Source organism: Lepidochelys kempii, chromosome 11 (genome assembly GCF_965140265.1).
Source record: "Lepidochelys kempii isolate rLepKem1 chromosome 11, rLepKem1.hap2, whole genome shotgun sequence".
Lineage (NCBI taxonomy): Eukaryota > Metazoa > Chordata > Testudines > Cheloniidae > Lepidochelys > Lepidochelys kempii.
The window spans coordinates 14712952-14731630 of NC_133266.1; the positions used below are offsets into that span (position 1 = coordinate 14712952).

General features: G+C 39.6%; 1 protein-coding gene across 2 annotated transcripts in view; it reads left to right on the forward strand.

The window, feature by feature from the left end:
* The window catches only part of CCDC93 (CCC complex scaffolding subunit CCDC93), a 103547-nt gene extending 89734 nt beyond the window's left edge, over positions 1-13813 (forward strand). For both annotated transcript variants that reach the window (XM_073305251.1, XM_073305252.1), the window contains 4 exons: positions 711-748; positions 2354-2438; positions 9635-9748; positions 12624-13813. In XM_073305251.1, coding sequence (XP_073161352.1) covers positions 711-748; positions 2354-2438; positions 9635-9748; positions 12624-12677 — 291 coding nt within the window. In that variant the 3' untranslated portion in view covers positions 12678-13813. The remainder of the gene's footprint in view (positions 1-710; positions 749-2353; positions 2439-9634; positions 9749-12623) is intronic.
* The last annotated feature ends 4866 nt before the right edge of the window (positions 13814-18679 follow it).

Sequence of the window (18679 nt, forward strand, 5' to 3'; positions counted from 1 at the left end):
TGCAGTTTTTTCATTCAGGCTCTTTGAAAAAGTGTGGATCTGCTCTGAAAACTGCATTGTGGAATCCCATATATATATAATGGTTTACCTGTCTAATGTGCCTACTTTACTACTAAAGATGTTTGTTCCACTTCAAGGCTTGCAAACACAGTTTGGCCTCCATGAGTTAAACAGGGTCCTTTCATGTATCCTATTATTTTCAGTGATATCAGTTCTGCAGGCCACATGGTGCCCCTTACTACACCTGTTCACCTTAATTGTGTTATACATTCAGCCCTCCTTGACATTTTGTACAACCCTCAAGTGGTTTGGTTTAGGAAGTCTGCCTATATAGCAGACTTTTCGCTGGTGTAGTTGTATTGATATAGTTAAGCTATAACAGATGTGCTGCATTTATGATGTAAGCCCTGCTTTACATTGGTGCAGCTTTTCCACCAGTGCAGATTTCTCTAAATAAACAGGCCTTTAACCCTGCACTAGTTAACAGGAGTGAAAAGCAGTAAAACTGTTTTTGTCACTAATGTAAGCTGATTGTAACTCTCTCAGTACATGCAGATAGCCTCATGTAATGCTCTGCAAAACAAGAAGATGGCATTTTTATACAGCTGACTTTTTTCTGAGCTAAATCACATTTTAAAGTAACTGAAAATCTATGTTGCTGTTGGAGAGGAAGATGTACATTTTCAACTATGTGTTTTTGTCTTCACCAGGTTAACTTGCTGAACTCAATTCATGATAATTTCCAGCAGTAAGTAACTTGAGTCATTAGCTCTTGGTATCTACTCATACATCTATAGTTGGTTGGCAAAATCTGGGTGGAAATTGTTCAAAAATGCTTGCAAAACTTTCTGATTCTTCTTTAAACTTTATACATTTGAAATTTTAATGGCCAGTTCTGAGTAAGATCCAGTACGTTTTGTAATTTTTGATAGCCACATGCTATACCTTGGCACAAATGAAGTAATATAATTACTTAAGAACACGTGGAATGTATATCTTAATACTTTGCTCTTGGGATTGTATTGTGTTAAATTATGCTTAAATTGCTCACTTAAATTGTAACACTTTTTTCATACTTCTAACTTACTGGCACTTTTAAAAACCTTGTTTGACATATTTGTCAAGTTGGGCTTGTCATATGAAAATAACTACAGACTCCACACGTTTCTTAACTATAACTTAAGCATATGTTTGTCATAGCCCAGAGTTTCTATGACAAACCTCTGTTTAAAAAGTGATGGTTGGATAACAGAAGTCTCGTAGTGAAATCTTGGCCATTGACTTCAGTGTGGCCAGGGTTTCACCCTTCAGCCTGTTGAGCAATACTCCAATGTGAATTTTTACAAATGTACTTCTATCTTTGTCCAGTAAAGTGAAGAATGGGAGAGAAACTAAGGTGTTAAATAGTTCTGAACTATTATTCTGTTATTCAATAGATTGATAATAGCTTGATATTTTAGTGCATGACATATTTTGCTCATCATAATGCAATCATAACTTTTTAAATTTTCCTATGAATTTGAACCCTTTGCTTTTGTTATCCTGATAAAGCCTTGTTTTGACTCTGACCATTTTCTTGCCACGACAAGCAACCACCTCTAACTATAACAGAAACATTTTGAACTTGTTAATTGTAACAAACTAACTAAATATATTGGATACATTCCACTAAAGTAGAGTACAGAGATCTGCTTTGTTCAGTGGTGAGATCTCCATTATACTACTCTCTAGTCAATGGGAAGTTATACTCTTGACTGTTCACTTGGGCAGTTTATTTTTAAAGGTAAAGTGGTTATCTAAAATTACCACAGTTTTAAATTAAGCATGGAATAGAATAACAATTGTTGTACTTTACACCAAAATAATTATGAAATCAGAAATGTAAATTATAACCACTAAAACAAAACTGTGCTTACAGATCTTACTGACATGCCAGTCCTCTAATCCATTCCTGCTTTTCACATGAGCTACTCCTTTCTAAACACTTACTTTGAAACCATGCTTTTGGTCCATCAATAGCTATTATCACTGCACAAAACACTAGCAAAGGGAACAGTCATGCACAAGACAGGGAGATGAACTGGGTGATCTAATAGAGTTGGTGATATATGCCAGTGGACCGATGACAGTTTACATTGGCTGATGATCTGGCCCGTTATCTTTTATCTTGGATTGTCTGAATCTACTTTTTATCCCTTTACACTTTGCAGAAAGCTGTAGTTTTAAGCCCACATATTCATATTGCTTAAGTCTATTTTGAAAGTTCTACATGCAGGATAGATAAAAATTGTAGAGGAAATTCTTGTTTTGTCAAACTCCCTCCCCTCTTAGTCAGTATCCATTTTTCTTCCAGAGCAATGGCCTCTTCTGGTGCTCGTGAGCAGTTTCTGCGGCAGATGGAGCAGATTGTAGAAGGAATTAAACAGAATCGAATGAAGGTTAAACTGTTCCTTCTTGTTTTCTTTGGCAGAAGCTTGGAATTATTTCAGACAAGGCTGAATGGTTAAAAAAAAATTGGTGTGATGAGAGGCAAACTAATTAAACACCTGACAAGTCTCATCATTTCTATTTTGTACTCTTCCTTAAATAAGAGCCTGTAACTAAAATTTTAGTGAGTAGATCAGAACTGCATCTTTATGCCAGCACTTATCTCACTCCAGACAAGTTGCAGTACTTAAATTAGATTTTGGTGTTACAATATGGATCAGTCATAGGGACTCATAGCCTGATTCAACGCCACTGAAGTTGGGAGTTAGGCCTTAGGTGTCCATGGCAGTGGGGTCTGGCCCTCAATGGTCTGCTCTCATGCACATTTCTCCAGTCCCTTTAAGGCTGTTCTTCAGTGGCAGCAGCAGCAAAGCTGAAACTGAAGAACCTATGCACTGGTCCCGAATACATTTTGAAGTTGCTTGTTCCTTTGTAAATATAATGTAATTATTGCCGTTTGGATATCTTAGGTTTTTTTATTTTACTTCTATCTTTGCTTTATTCCTTTCACCTAAAAAAGTATCCTTGATTTCCCCCCCAAATAATGTTATAACACTTGTGAGTTTTAGCCTAGTTAATGACACCATGTCAACCGGTCCTAGTGGGTGAACCCACTGAGATTCTCTATTCTTAAGAACTAAGAATCATGTGTGATGTTAGGATTTTTATAATTGTTCTTTATTTAATTTGAAATCTCAAGCATGACCGAGTATCAGGGAGGAGGCTAGACCAGATGTCACATATTGAGAGTTACAGATTCTCCATACTGTTTCTTTGTTATTGGGATAAATGTCCACACAAGGACTTCCAGATATTAATATGATGAAACCTATGTATAGAGAACATGGATACAGTGGAGTTCAGTTTAGCATGAAGCTCTTCTGTAAAAATGGAGAATTTATTATTAGCCACTGTCCTGGAGGAGATAGGTGTTTCAGTACTTCAAAATTTGCAGTGAATTGCCTCGAATTGTTTGAGCAGTTGTTTTTTAATAGAATGGACAAATTCTGCGTGGCACAGACAGTAGTGAAGTTGGTTATTTGCTTTGTTTGATTTTCCATTAGCAAGCCCATTGAGATCATTTGATTTTGAGGCGTTTATGGACATTATGGAAATATTTCAGAGCAGCATATTTTTTACTCATGAAGTTGGCAGTAATTATGCCTGTTTGTTCTGGAAGGCTGACAAACTCTTTAATGACACTTAATTGCTGCAGCAACAACTCCAAAAATGACAACAATTGTTCAAAGTTGTTCTTCCTCCACCTCTGCTACTCCATAAATTGTTTAATTGGTGACAGCTGAGAAAATAAAAGATTTTTATGGGAGAGTGAGGGAAGAGGAGCCTTATTGATATCTCTTGTACGTACTCCTTCCTTCCTTCCTCTATTATGAATTGACCCCAGCCTCTTAAGACCAGGCAAACCCCCACTGCTCTCCTGTTTGATTCCACTTAAAAAAACAAAAGTTCAGCCATTTAGTTATCTAGAAAAAAAGATATAGAGTCCGATGACTATCATTGGTTGGTGACAGTACAGCATCTGCAACCACTATGTGAGAGAAGACTCTGAGATCTCAGTCCTGCTGCATTGAAGGCAGAAGTAGTGTTGCCATTGAAGCCATTGTGAGTAGGATAAGGCCCTGAGAGAGCTCATTCTTTCTCTTTAGGTCCCCATGATAGCTGCCTTCTACCTGTCAGATGTCTAATGGAAAAAAGCAAACTTGAAGGGTTCTGTGAGAGTGTGATTTAAACTGGAGTAAATGATGGATTCTCTGTAACTTGAAGTCTTTAAATCATGATTTGAGGACTTTAGTAACTCAGCCAGAGGTTATGGGCCTATTAAGGAATGATGTGCAGAAGGGAAGACTAGAGGATCACAATAGTCCCTTCTGGCCTTTGAGTCTGTGAGAACTGAAATTATCTGAGGAAAGAGACAAAAATGGCTTATTGTTCAAAGAGTAGTTTAGTGGGTACAGAACAGTGGCCAATCTTCTCACTGCCACTGTAGGCATATTGGGATAAATATTGGGCATGGTAAAGGGTCGTTGCCCCTGGAGATGGCTTGGCAGGCCTGTCTCCCCACCTTCAACTCCTCCATGCCCTCCTGCCGAGCCAGTGTGGGAATTTGCAGGTCCTTCAAGTAGTGTCCCTATGGGTGCTCCACTGTAGGTATATCTGTGCCCCTGCACCTCTGATTGAAGATTTTAGGTAGCAATGTCCATTTGTCATGCACGTGCACTCTCTCTGCCTCGCGGCTAACTAGCGTTGCATGGGCGAACCACACTTAGTTCCTTCTCAACCGCCCTTGGCCTGAGTTGCAGTGAGTAGCAGTCCAGTTTGCTTACCTCATTTTCATTATAATTGATAGTGTTTTGTTTTGTAGCTTGTTATAGAGTTTCCATTTATTTTTGTAGAATTTCTAGAGCTTCTCTTTTAAGTTTCCCCCCGCCCCCAAAATGGTTCTTTCTCCCTGTTCTCCCCCCACTTTTTTTTTTGCCCAGCTCTTCTGGTTTAAACTATGCCTCTCCTGTGGGGGGCGGGGGCAATACCAGTTATGGACAGACACTCCCATTGCGTCTGGTGCCTCGGAGAGGCTCACATCCCACCAAAGTGCACCTTCTGCCAGCAATTGAAGGCTAGATCCCGAAGGAACCAGGAGTTAAAGTTGAAACTCCTCCTCATAGAGGGTGCTTTTAAACCAGCGTCCGACTCTGGTCCTGAATCCTTTCCATGGCAGAGATCATCCCCAGAGCCTTCAACTTCTAGGGAGGGAGAGCTGAGAGAAAACCTTCTGACTCCCCTCACAAGCCTCCAAAAAGAGGGCTGCAAGCCCTCAAACTGACCTCCTGACCAGCCAGAGGAGATCCCTGGCATGATTGGTCACCTTGGCACCAGCAGCTGCAAAATGCTGTATTAAGAAGACACAGGGATCCTCGGTAAACAAGTTCCACTGCAGTGCCTGAAGACCTGAAGGGCACAGGCTCTGAAGCAGCAGCACTGCTGCCAAAGACGAGAGCAGAGACCTTAGTAGTACTGACGGAGAAGTCCTCAGCACCAGCCACCTCAAAACAACTCTCTTCAGACCATGCATCCCATAAAAGATTGTCAGTATTGACAGTCTCTGATGGTACCACAGGAATTTCGCTTTTCTAGGGACCTTATGATTGTGGAGACAGCAATGTCCCCGCTATTCAGTACCGGGGCTCCGAAGACGGATGCATCACTTCACACTTTAAAAGTTTCCAGAGCCACGCTGTGCTCTCTAGGAATCTACACACTGGGGCAGAAAAAAAAATTTAGTTCCCAACCATCTCACAGATCCCAACCACGCCAGTTCCTCCCACCACAGTGATACTACGAGCCACAATGAAAGAGACTTAAGATGCAAAAGCAGAAACCGTCAGCCTCCCAGTTTTCAACATTTCAGCCCTTGACCTCAAAACACCAGTTGTGTTGCCTTGGTCAAGGCCCCAGTCAGCCACTCCTTACGACAACGGCTGCAAAACACAGACCTTCCACATTCCTTCGGGTGTCGCCTCGCTCTCTTTCTCTGGAATTGGGAAAACATCACTTCTGACAAATGAGTCTTGGAGATAATTTCCAAGGGTTACTTTATGCACTTCAGCTCCCTCCCTCCCCGTTACTTTTCAGGGACCTTTCTCACAAGAGACTGTTACGTCAGGAAATAAATCACCTGCTATGCCTAGGGGCGATAGAACCAGTCCTTGCTCACCTCAGAGGCAGAGGCTTTTTTTCCAAATATTTCCTGATCCGCAAAAGACAAGGAGGTTGGAGACCCCTATCATCCCCTATAGAGATCAAAGAGCACTAAACAGGCGCAAAGATTCAGGATAACACTAGCAGCAATTATTCCATTCCTAGATCAGGGAGAATGGTTCTTGGCCCTTGACCTACAGGATGCCTTCATAGAATCATCATAGAATATCAGGGTTGGAAGGGACCTCAGGAGGTCATCTAGTCCAACCACCTGCTGGATTCATCCGCATCTCAGTCCTACCGTTCCACAGAAGATTTCTCCAATATACCTTTGGGCAGGACCACTACCAGTATAGAGTACTTCCATTCCGCTTCTCATCTGCACCCACAGTATTTTCTAAAGTTCTCTCCGGAGTAGCAGCACATCTATGAACATTAAGTATCGTTATTTACCCATATCTGTAGAACACCTTCTCAAGGTTCGTTCCTTCAAAGACGCCTGACACGCCACCCAAAGGACTATTCGCATATTTGTGCAACTGGGTCTACAACTCAATATCCAGAAATCGACCTTAACTCCCGTACAATGTTTCGAGTTGAACGCGATGCAGTGCAAGTAAGAGCGTTCCTCCTGATGTACAGATTCAACATCCTGACCAGTATCATAGAGACAGTTCAGGACAGCCCACAAACATCAGCCAGAAATTGCCTTTAGCTTCTCGGGCACATGGCAGCATGCACATTTGTGACATCTCACGCCTGATGACACAGGAGGTGTCTACAGATATGGCTCAGATCTGTTTACATGCCAAACAAGGACAGGCTAAGCACGCCATTGTGGATACCCTCCAGGTCAAACATTCCCTGGAATGGTGGAAAGATCCATCCAGTGTCTGTGCAGGAATCCACCCCCTCCACCACCCCCCAGCACTGATGATAACAGATGCCTCTCTGATAAGCTGAGAAGCCCATCTAAACAGTCATAGAGTTCAGGGTAAATGATCCCCCATGGAAGCTGTATGGCATATCAACCTTCTGGAATTAAGAGCCATCAGAAATGCCTGTGCACACTTTCTCCCATTCATCAGAAGGATTCATGTAGGGCTAGCAATCTAGAAACCATTTTCACCAGGTACTTCTTATTCTGCCTATTTTAAAAAACGTGAAAGAATTAGCAGCAACAGGTGCTTCTCATCCATCCTCTGCAAAGGGGATTATATCTTTAGAACGGTGTTTTGCTTTAGGATGTTAGTGTGTGCTCTCAAGAGCAGCAGTGGGTCTTAGGCTCATGACTCCATGAGTAGGTCGATAACAAACATCTCTTTGAACAAGAATTCTTTCAGACTAAATAGGTTCTGAGATGGCAAAACACCTGTATAAAATACTCATTCTTCACCTCTTGGCTTTTATATTGATCCCTCACTTAGCAGAAGCTTCTTGCCTCACTTCTTTGGACAGGTAAATTAGCTGCACATGGAAGGGTGTTCACCCTCTCTCTCTTCGCAGGGAAGGGTGTGTGCGCGCTCTCTCTCTCTCAAACCACTTTCAGCAGATTTTCCTGCTCCCTGAACTTTTTCACCACTTGATCCATAGTCAGCCTTTCCCAAGAGTCTGAATTTAGATTTTCTCCAGCTTTGAAATGAAAAGTTCTTAACTTTAAATGTGTTGGGCCTGATTCTTGCTGATGCTAAAGTCACTCTAGTGTCAGATACAGGTGCCTTAAAATGGGTATAAATATAATCTTATTCTTATTTTAAGGAGTCTCTACACTGCCAGAGCAGTTTTAAAGGGGCCTTAATGTAAATAAAAATCTCACCGGTTATTTCTTTGTTGATCACCAAAAATGTGCTTGTTATACTGACCGTGTATTAGTACATATTTGTTAATGAGCATTTGTATGTAATGCCTTAGCGTTATCGTCATGAGACCCTACAGGTACAGTCCCTGCCCTGAAGAGTCAAGTTTAGATTTGACATGACCAGCCACAAGGAGAGGTATTGGGCAAAGGAGGGATGATGGAAGTTTAAGTTTGTTCATATCATATTAGTTTCTCCTTGTTTTCATTAATAAATGAAATATTTTTAAAATTATTTTACATTAAATGTTCAAGGTTTGATGAGGGGAGTGCAAGTCCTTGCTGGCGAGATTGAGGAAGGAAACCGGTTATGAGGGATTTGAGCAGGAGAGGGATAGACATAGTCAGTGCAGCAGGGTTTTTCACTTGACTGAATATTCTTTGCCCTTCTCTTTGCTAAGAGATGTACTTCAGAAGACAAGCAGCAGACTGCTCCATTGTGCTAAAGGCAGGAGGAGCTTTTTGTCTCCCTCCAGTAGTACTCCCAGCAGAGCCTATCTGCTTTTGTTTATGTACACCAAGTGCGAAGCCACAAGCACTGATCTTCTTCACTCTGCCTTAGGTGCTGGGAACTCAGAATGCAGCTTTTCAATATGAACTACCAGTGTGTTTGCTTTACAGTGTGTTTTGATAGGGTCTCTCTTCAGGGAGCATCCTGGTTCTTTGTTTTGGAATAACAAATTGCAGGTGCTTCCCAAACAGCTCACGTTAATGCTTTATAGCAGTAGAAAATACCTCTGATGAATTTCTCCAAATGGATATTCTCCATTTATAGGCCCAGTTCTCCACTGCCTGGAACCTTGTGTGATCCCTTTCCTCTGTGCAAACTGCTATCAAATCAGAATGACAGCATTGCCCACCCCCTTTGAACAGGAGTATATGACCACATAAGGCAGTGGAGAATCAGCCCCAGTGTCTCCCACAGGAACAGACAAGATGGAAATACTATATACAGGCTATATTTGGAACATGAAGAATGTTATATTTTTAAATGCGGGTTCATTTTTTACTTACAACACACCATCTGGAGTCATTGGCTGGAGACAGAAAGCATCAAGTAATAGAATACTTGCATTAAAAATGTCAGAGTACTTATCTAAAACTTTTTGTTCCTGACCCTTAGATTGAGAGTAGTTGAATTTTTCTATTAAATTTGCCAGATTAGTGTATGATTTTCCAAAGTTAATAGATGATGGAGGCAACCATCTTAGATGCCAAATCAAACCTTCACTACTGCATCAATAACTTTTTGTTGTACAAATATTTTGGGTGCTCTTCTCACCTGTAATTTTAATTTCAATAAATTGTCTGCCATATTTGAATGCTATTCTGTAAATAAGGTCCTGATCTCACGAAGACTTATGCATGCTCAACATGTGCACTGTAATTCCATTGACTCAAAATAAGTCTTTGCAAGATGTAGGTCTAAATATTTATTGCATTGAAGGAATCAGCCAAGTCCATTATGTGTCTTTTGTGAAGTATCTTTCTCTAATGTCTACTTGGAAATGTATTTGGTGTTTCTGGTACTTATATAGTACATGGTCTTTCATTCTTTGTGCACATTAAAAACAGATAGAAAAGAAGAAACAAGAAAACAAAATGCGAAGAGACCAGTTAAATGATGAATACCTGGAACTGCTAGAGAAACAGAGGCTTTACTTTAAAACGGTGAAAGAATTTAAAGAGGTAAGAGCATTTTTGTTTGTATTGGGTAGAGAGAATTTGAGCCAGTAAAACAACTGGTGTGTTTAAGAATAATCTTAAAAGCCATCCTGCTCAAAAGTGGTCACTTTGAGATGGATCACAAATCTTCCAATCGTTAACAGGCAAATGTCTAGATGTGTTGGCTTGCCAAGAAACACTTTCACGTCAGATAACTTTCACAAGCGTCCTTTGGGTTATCTACCTCTGAGTCAAACCAAAGGAGAGGGTTAATCTTTCAGGAAACCCCCAGTCATCTTTCCAATTCACTTCCTATTATTGGAGAGAACTGGTCTTTATTACTGGAACTCTTGTAGTAGGGGTGGAGCAAAAGATCTTTCTTTGGCCTATAAACTGTAATTTTTGAAAAGTTCATCATTCAGCTCATTAAAATCTCATTGAGAAAACCCTGGTACAGGTATGCAAATTGGTTTCCAATTACAAATATTTTAATTAATTATTAGAACAGGCCTGATTTGCTTGTAAGTTGAAGGCAGTCTTCCTCGCTGCTTGGAGGTAGTGAGATTTTCAGAAGCAATTGTTGACCTGCTCTGCTCCCACTGAAGTCAGGGGTGTTTTTACCATTGCCTTCAATAGATGTAGAATTAGGACAACACTTTTTGAAAATCCCATCATGAAGAGTTAAGTTTTAATGGTCTACTTTTTTTTTTAGACGTGCATGTCATAGTGGCTCAGTTAAGGATTTGTTTTTAACGAACAGTAACAAAATCTGTTCCTTTAGGTAATGAGGATTGCTTCACCATTATCGTGTCTTAATCCATAGAAAAAGAGATTTCTTTTATCCATCTATTATTGTATCATTCTATGTGTAGATTGTTGTCTCATCCTATGTATTGATTGTAAATTCTTTGGGTACTGATCCTGGATGATATGCTTGAAAGACTTGTCAGATACACAGGAATGGATGCTGGGAGGCATGGCACATTTTAGGAAGTGGATTAGTGAGTCTTCCATGTAGCACTGACAGTGGACTAAGGTATAGGTTTGCTCCAGCACGTAACCCTTTTTTAAAATGGGTATACTATTTAGCTAGTCCACTGAGCTGTTGTGCTTTGAGATCCTTGTATGGAAGCTACTGTAGACCAGTGAATGTGATTTCTCTATAATGGAATTAACATGGAAATTGTAATTTATGAAAACGGAAGATGAGGCAATTCAAAATTTAAATTTGCATTCTCTTGCATGTCATAATTTATGAGTTCTCAGTTTACATAACATTTTGGCAGTGGGACATGCCATGATGATCTGTACCAGATATGTTCTGTGTTTCATATTGACAAAGATAGGGCATCCTGACTTCCTAAATGTTCTTGGACTTGGGTATTTCTTTCATAGTTGATAAGGATTATATATAATACAGAGGATAGGATGGAGTGTATTTCAAATACTCAGCGATTCTTTAATCATTCAGGTAACAGTACAAGAAATTTTAATTATGGACTGATATCAAAGCTTTTGAATAGACTGCAGTTGTCTAATGGAATCTTTTTTGGAAACCCATAAAAGGGACTCTAATTAGTGCAGTATGGAGGTGATAAAGATGTGTGCAAGGAGCTGTCTCTGTATGAAGGGCACTAGTCTTGTCCGTGTTTCCTGGTGGCAGTTGTTACAGTAATAAATAGGAATATTGTTAACATATAGCCTTTTGTGGCATGAAAATCTGTCTTTTGAAGAAAAGAGGGGAAGAGTGTAGTAGGTTTTTGTAGAGATTCTGATACTGCAATTTATGTAGAAGTTCTTAAATTGTGTGACACTGTCTGCACTGTGTGTATTTTTTCTCTAGTAAAAAGAGGAAATGCACCGTCTTGTCATCTAAACATTGCAGACGTACTATCAATATTTCATTGATTTAGCCTTCCCAGAGCTTCTGTTAATTATTGTCTCTTTAAGAGCAAATGCCAAAATAGCACTGCTGTGCAAAAGAGCTTTGGGGTTTGCATGTTAGAAAAGGCTGCTTCCTCTAATCTGTCCTGGTGTGCTGGGTTATTTTCCTTGCCTTGCATCACATATCTCTGGGAGACTGACAAGCTGCGTAGCAATTTTTATGACTATGGTAGGAGTTTCCATCCTCTCTAGCAATTAAGTTTCTGTGGAGAGTGGAAAAAATCCCTCCTTATCAGTTATCTTCTGAAGGAATTTCCACACCCTGGCATGTCCTGTTTTGTCTCTTGGAGGATAATGGTAATGTTACTGGGAACAGAAAACATGTTCATAATTCTTGACCTTGCTGTAGTAGTTCTCTGAGAATAGACTCTGTGCAAAAAGGCATTGCAGGATTCCAGATCAGGTATCAATGACCTTCATTTCAAATTAGTTTGGTTTATAAGGAAAACGATGGATTTCATAACTACCAGCACCATAAACTCAATTTGGGACTGACCATAAAGCTAGATTCCTTCTGCCTTGTGCATCATCGCCTGTAATAATGATCCTGCCATTGGAACCAAGTTAACAATTCTATTGATTTCATGGATCAAAAAAACTCAAACTCACTCTGGGTTGCCTTGGATTGCAGAGCAGGAAGGCACAAAAACTAGTAAAATCATTTTTGTCATTAAAGTCAGAAGGCTTAAATCACTAGTTAGATGATATCACTGTCACTGTCACTTAGTCACTTCATAACCATACTTTGGGCTCCACTCTGACCCATGTTATCACCTTTTTGTGTCACCAAAGGAGCACAAAAGAGCCATAAAGTTGCCCTAAAGAGACAAATGGAGATTCCTTTTGCATTTCTCCTTGTCAGCTCTCACAATGTAGGTAGCTTAGTCTTGATGTGAATATGGGTACCATAACTATTATAGTTAACATTTAAAAATCTATTTACTTTTATCAACAGGAGTGCCGTAAGAATGAAATGCTGCTATCCAAGCTGAAAGCCAGTTCTTCCTGAAGAATTCCTCTAGCCAGTGAATTTTATAATTGATCGGTCCATAAATTGAATACTTTCTGTGATAACAGTGATACCTGCAATGCCTAGATACATGTATATTGCTATATAAGTCTTTATTTTTCAATATGTATTCTGTTCTACATTACTTGTTCCAGTGGCTGTTTATTCCTGATCACCTCCATTATGCAGTACAGTAAATTAGGAATGTTGTGTAATTTTATTTATTTGTTTTCCACAATGAGGAAGATAGGATTATTTTGTACTTTGGATTTAATACTGCACTAGTTCTAACTTCAGGAAAAAATATATATGTATTGTAAGTTTGTAACATACTTGAAAAAAATAAATCCAGACACCATGAAGAGAGAGTATAGTGAAAAAAAAAAAGCAGTGATTTGATAAATTCAGCCAAAGGTGAAACAGAAAATTGGTTTTCACTTTTTTTCAACTGCTAAGAAGCCAGATTTTACTTCAGTTTTACATTTTAGCCATAGATAAGATTTCAGACAATAAGAAATGTGAAGCTGGTGGTTAAGACTTAACCAAATGGAATCTTAACTTGCATAATTCTCTAATGTAAAATTATAGACTTCTATATTTTTATTACAGCAAGTGTAGCTGTTGTATACCACTTTCTTTGAAACTTCAGCATTATGTAGAGGGGGATTGCTATTAACTAGTTCCAGACAAATTAGATTTTAATCACTAAGATCTTAAAGTATCACTGGTTGGATTGAAAAATACGTCTGTCAACACAAATTCTCTGTCAACTGCAATTTGGAAAGATTAAGCCCCGATATTCTGCTGCTGAAAACTGGTGTAGCTCCTTTACAGATAAGGAAGCTCTGCCAATTTACATCAGAAGGATTTGACCCTGAAAATTTAAAAAAACTTGTTGAACCCCCTTGTGAATTTTTATAGAACATCTGTATACAGTATTTTATAGTTCAGACAACTTGTACAAAACAGCAAGTTGTTTGGACTAGACTTGCTAATGTATAACACATCCTCTTTTGCTAAAAAAAAAAACCAAAACCAAAACCCAAGTTCTTCATTGTGTTCAGTAACATGGACAACAGTGCTATTAAATTACTGTCTATGGCAGGTGAATGTGAAATAAAAATGTTTGGAACATTGATCTGCAGCTGTTGTATTTAAATGTCTCTTCTTTAGAAGCCTTAATAGATTTTTGACAAAGAATGCATAACAGCATTCACTGACTTGTATAAATGTTTATTCTTAATATCTCACACACTGATGGGTATCTATTATTGCAGTGTGCCACTTCTGCACATTAATCACCTGAGTTGCCACCTTTGTGTATTGAGTTTTTTCCCTCTGTGAAATTTATAAAAACAATAAAACTCCACAGTATATGTAAAAGAGGCCCATATCAGGATAGATTGCCTTTCATAATCATCAGTGGGAATGCAGAATTGTGTATCTGTGTCACTGAAAGGAATACTTGTAAAACAATTACCATAGAAGGCCTGATCCAACTCCCATTGAAGTCAGTAGCAGGATTTGACCTTAAAACTTATGGAAACTGAACTGCATTTAAAGTGAGAAATCTTTGTAAACGTGGGTGAGAAGTGGAAGCTTATGTGTAGCAAGGTCATGGAAATTCTGTCTGGTAAATTGTTTTAAACTTTTTCAAAACCGTAGGATACTATGTTCAGTACCACATATTGGTCCATCAGCAGGCTCCTGAATGGGTCCATCGGGGTCCATCTTGAAAATGTATACACAGTAAATTTCTTCTACATTATTCTTAATGGCATAAGAATCTTAACAGATGAACATTAAGCTCTATACTGACCCATTAAAAATCTGATAAATCAGAAAGCTCAGCACCGTGTGAGTAAAGTGTTTTTGTTGAACCAAACAGTCCATTTGCAAAAATAGAGCCCTTCAAGAGAGCAGAGACAGACCCGAGACAGACCCTTGGGAATAACCCCTATGTTGAGCAGCTTTCTCTAAAGTAGAGATGCCAGAGCCTCCATACACTAGCCCTGCTCTCAGCCCCTGATGTTGGAGGGTGGGGAAGAATAGGAAGGTGTGGTTCCAACTATTCTTTGCCTCCCATAGCCAATGGGCAAAGCAGAGCATTTGTTAGAGAAATCCTGAGGCTTCTCTGATGCTGGGGGACATGAGGACCCATAAAGGGACCAGAACACAAAGAGCACTTGAAAGCATTTTTGGTTGCCAGCGTTGGTTTCTTCTTGCACTCAGCATAGGACAAACTAATAAGGGTCAAGGCCACTGTGTACTCACTCTGCTGGTTCTGAAGGAACACAAACTTCTAAATGTTGTGCTGCCATAATGAGGATGTAACCTAAGGCCTTGATCCTGCCAACTCTTACACCGTGGAACTACTCAGGTGCGTAAAGATTTGCACGATTGTGACTGAAGATGCTTTGGTATTATGAGCTCATTTGCCAAACTGAAGGGCAAAGTCAGTAAAGAAATAGTCTTCTAAGTGGGTTCTACAAACAAGGAAGGGTCATAAATAAATGGGTGACAGTTTCCTTTGAAACAATGAATTTCAATTTAGACCTTGCCTGTGCTAGAAATTAAAATGTTAAAATCACTTTACACAATGATGTATTACTATTTCATTGATGGAAGAAGGAAAAGTAAATCAAGAAAGCACTGGCAGTAGGCTGAGTATTGGGACCTGCTTAAGCTAATGAAGTGCTGGCATAGAGAACTCGTCAGTTTTGTGTGTGCGCAATGATTTGGGGAGTACTTGAAATGTTGTTACCCCCGGCCTAAATTCCCATGACAGCAATCTGTAATTGCAGAGGCTCACATTGAGTAGAAAATGCAAACGTGCAATGAGAAGAATGAACTGCTTCAGTGCATGCCAGGGTGAGCTTGGCCATAGAGCGATATCCTGCAAAGGGCTCAATGCCCTTTGCTGCCACTGATGTAACAGAAATTGAAAAACTCTGACTTCAGTGGCTGCAGGATCAGGCCCATAATTATTACATCAGGTGGGACTAACCAGTTCAGTAAGTGCATACACCTGTGACTAAATTTCACCAGTGTAGTGGGGAGGCCAGGTGCAGGTTTACATACTCCACCTACTGTCCAGTGGTGGAATTGCAGTGGTAAGGTATCAGATGTACATTCCCCTGTTTGCCTAGGTGGATTAAAGACATTTTTGTCCCAATCTAATCTCAGAAGTTACTGTTTTATTATTCATATACCATAGTGTGTGTCCTTTATTCATGTAAGGGAGATCCTCTTTGGAGTGTCATGGCAAAGAGAAGATCTGGGGAGATGTGATCAGTCTATAAATACATCAGAAGTTTAAAAATATTTCATTCATTTATTTTGTGTCTCTGGAAACCGTAGGAAAAGGAGCAATGGTTTGAAGCTAAGGAAGGCAAAGTTTGATTAGACATTAAAGAAAAGATCTGAACAGAAAGATCAATTGAACAGTCAAGCAGAGTCCCAAGGGAAATGAAACCATTACTTCAAAACTCAAAATCAGATTAGATAAGACTGTTGCAAGCTACAAGAAGCAGTTCTGCAAAATGCAAGTCTGAATTAGCTCTTCCAAGTGGTTAACCAGGATGAGTAAAATCTGCCCCTGAGTGGGGGTAGATTATCCCACTTCTGCTGAGCACCTAGACCTTCCTCTGACCACTGTCAGAGGCAGGATACTGGACTAAATGGACCTTGGACCAGTATGCTAATTCCCCTGTGTTTGATTTTTGTACATCCAAAATGATTAAGGAAGATGGTAAGGTAAATTTATATAGAAATACAAATGAGAATTGTGAGGAACACACTGAATGAGAGAATCCATTTCTATTTAGGAAATATTTTACAATCTAAACTTTGGATCCACATTTTGTCATCAGGAAAAAAATTGCATTTTGTCCACTGAAAGTCAATTAAAAATTCCACTCTCAGAAGTACAAGTCTGCGGAGGGGGGTGAGAGAGAGAGAGAGAGAAATCTTAACTGAAACTAGCTGCTGGGGATTTTGGAGCCAATTTCTTAACATTTTGCCCCATGATTCATGCTGAAGATTAATTCAACAGTTTAAAAAATAAAAGCCTTCCTCTGGATTGTGAAATAAGATTTAAAAGATTTCCAGCAAATCTATTGTATACTAGTAAATTCCTCTAGGGGTTTAATTCACAATTCAGTAAACCTAATTAGTGTGGCCCACTAATATATGCATTGCTGTAGGATAACAGTTTGCCTGATGTGTCAGAAACTGAGACACACTCAGATTGACCTTAAAGTAAGACACGTATCTTTTAGACCATGACAGTAAATGCTGTCACATGAGTTGATTTTATTTACTTTTTGTGAATGGAAATATTTGAAATATTTAGTCTGGAGAAAAGCAACTCAGAGCATGATAAAGTCTGGAGATTTATTTTTGCACCTCACAAACTGTGCACTGCTAAAACATGTTCATTTAATCTGAAAAGAGGAAATGATGGGGGAAGGGTTAAAATGTAATTACATTATTTTGCCTCCTCCCATTTAGCTGACTTCTGCAAATGTTAGTCACTTTAATCATGCGCGTAGCCATGGATTAAGCCACATGTGTTGGGGGGAGAAGGGGGAATGGGTGGTTTTGAATGTGTAAAAGCTCTTCTCTACTTCTTGCTATCCAGGAATATGTGAGATTACTTGGGTGACAAAGTAGCAATATGACTGTGCCTTTGTCCTCCTGGTCCAAAAGATATAGTCAGTAAGGATGTGCTGTTATACATAGTCATGCAAGAAACAAGATGTTCCTATGAAAGAAACTCTTGGTTACAAACCTGTAAAGAGTTGCCAGAGAGATGGGGCCTGTTTCTCTACAGCCTCACACCATGTGCAGTCACTTACACCTGTACACAATGGGTAAATGGAGAATTCTGACTTGCACAGGTGTAAGTACTGACACAAGGTACAAAGCAGTGGAGAATCTTTTTCCTGTGGGGTGGTAATGAATGACTCCGGGGACTGGTATTGGGATAGCCTTTCATCTCTAGGACATGTGTTCAAACCCACTTCATCAAAGGGCTGTTCACATGAGTAAAGTTTCTTCCAAGTATTTGCAGGATCAGGCTCTCGGTTGTTGTTTTGACTTTTATGTCTCTAGATCAATCTTGATACAGAAAATGTTTGGTGGTACTAATATAATACAATACGAAATTTACGATCCTGAGAGAGTGAGGTGTGATTGAAAGATCAGGCAAGAAGCCAAGAAATTCTGGGTTTCATCCCCAGGCTTGATCATGAATTGCTGTGTAACTTACTAAAAAAGAAAGAGTACTTGTGGCACCTTAGAGACTAACCAATTTATCTGAGCATAAGCTTTCGTGAGCTACAGCTCACTTCATCGGCTCAAATATATTGGTTAGTCTCTAAGGTGCCAAAAGTCCTCCTTTTCTTTTTGTGAATACAGACTAACATAGCTGCTACTCTGAAACATGTGTAACTTACTGTTAGCTTTCTTGTGGGCGGTCCTGTTTGTGGAGGCCAGAGGCAGCATGGATGGGATGGCACAAACAGAAAATAAACCTTACTTCTACAGTAGTTGGCTGTGGGTTTGAGAGAACATATACAGAAGCTGATAGTAGCATTTCCATCCCCCTGCCCTGGATTCTTTGGGTCTCTGCAGCACACAATGTATTCTGTTTGTGTAACACTGACAGACCCTGGTTATTGGCGGGCGGGATCGAACGTAGGGCTTCTGGAGCTTAGTGCATGAGCCTTTGCTGCATGAGCTAAAAGCCAACTGGCTGTTAGCTAAGGCTGTAGAGCAGACTCACTTAACTCTAAGTGGACTTGATGCCACTAGATGGGACAGAATACCACACCCAGAAGGTGTGTGTGGGTTACATTAGCACAGAGTATAAAAGCCTTCATCTAACCGCAGACTTCTCAAGTCTTTGCCACAGAATCTGGCAATGACATTCTACTTTGCTCCAGCGATACTTAGTAGAGTAAATATAACAAGAGTAAATTCAGTGCCTACAAATAAAA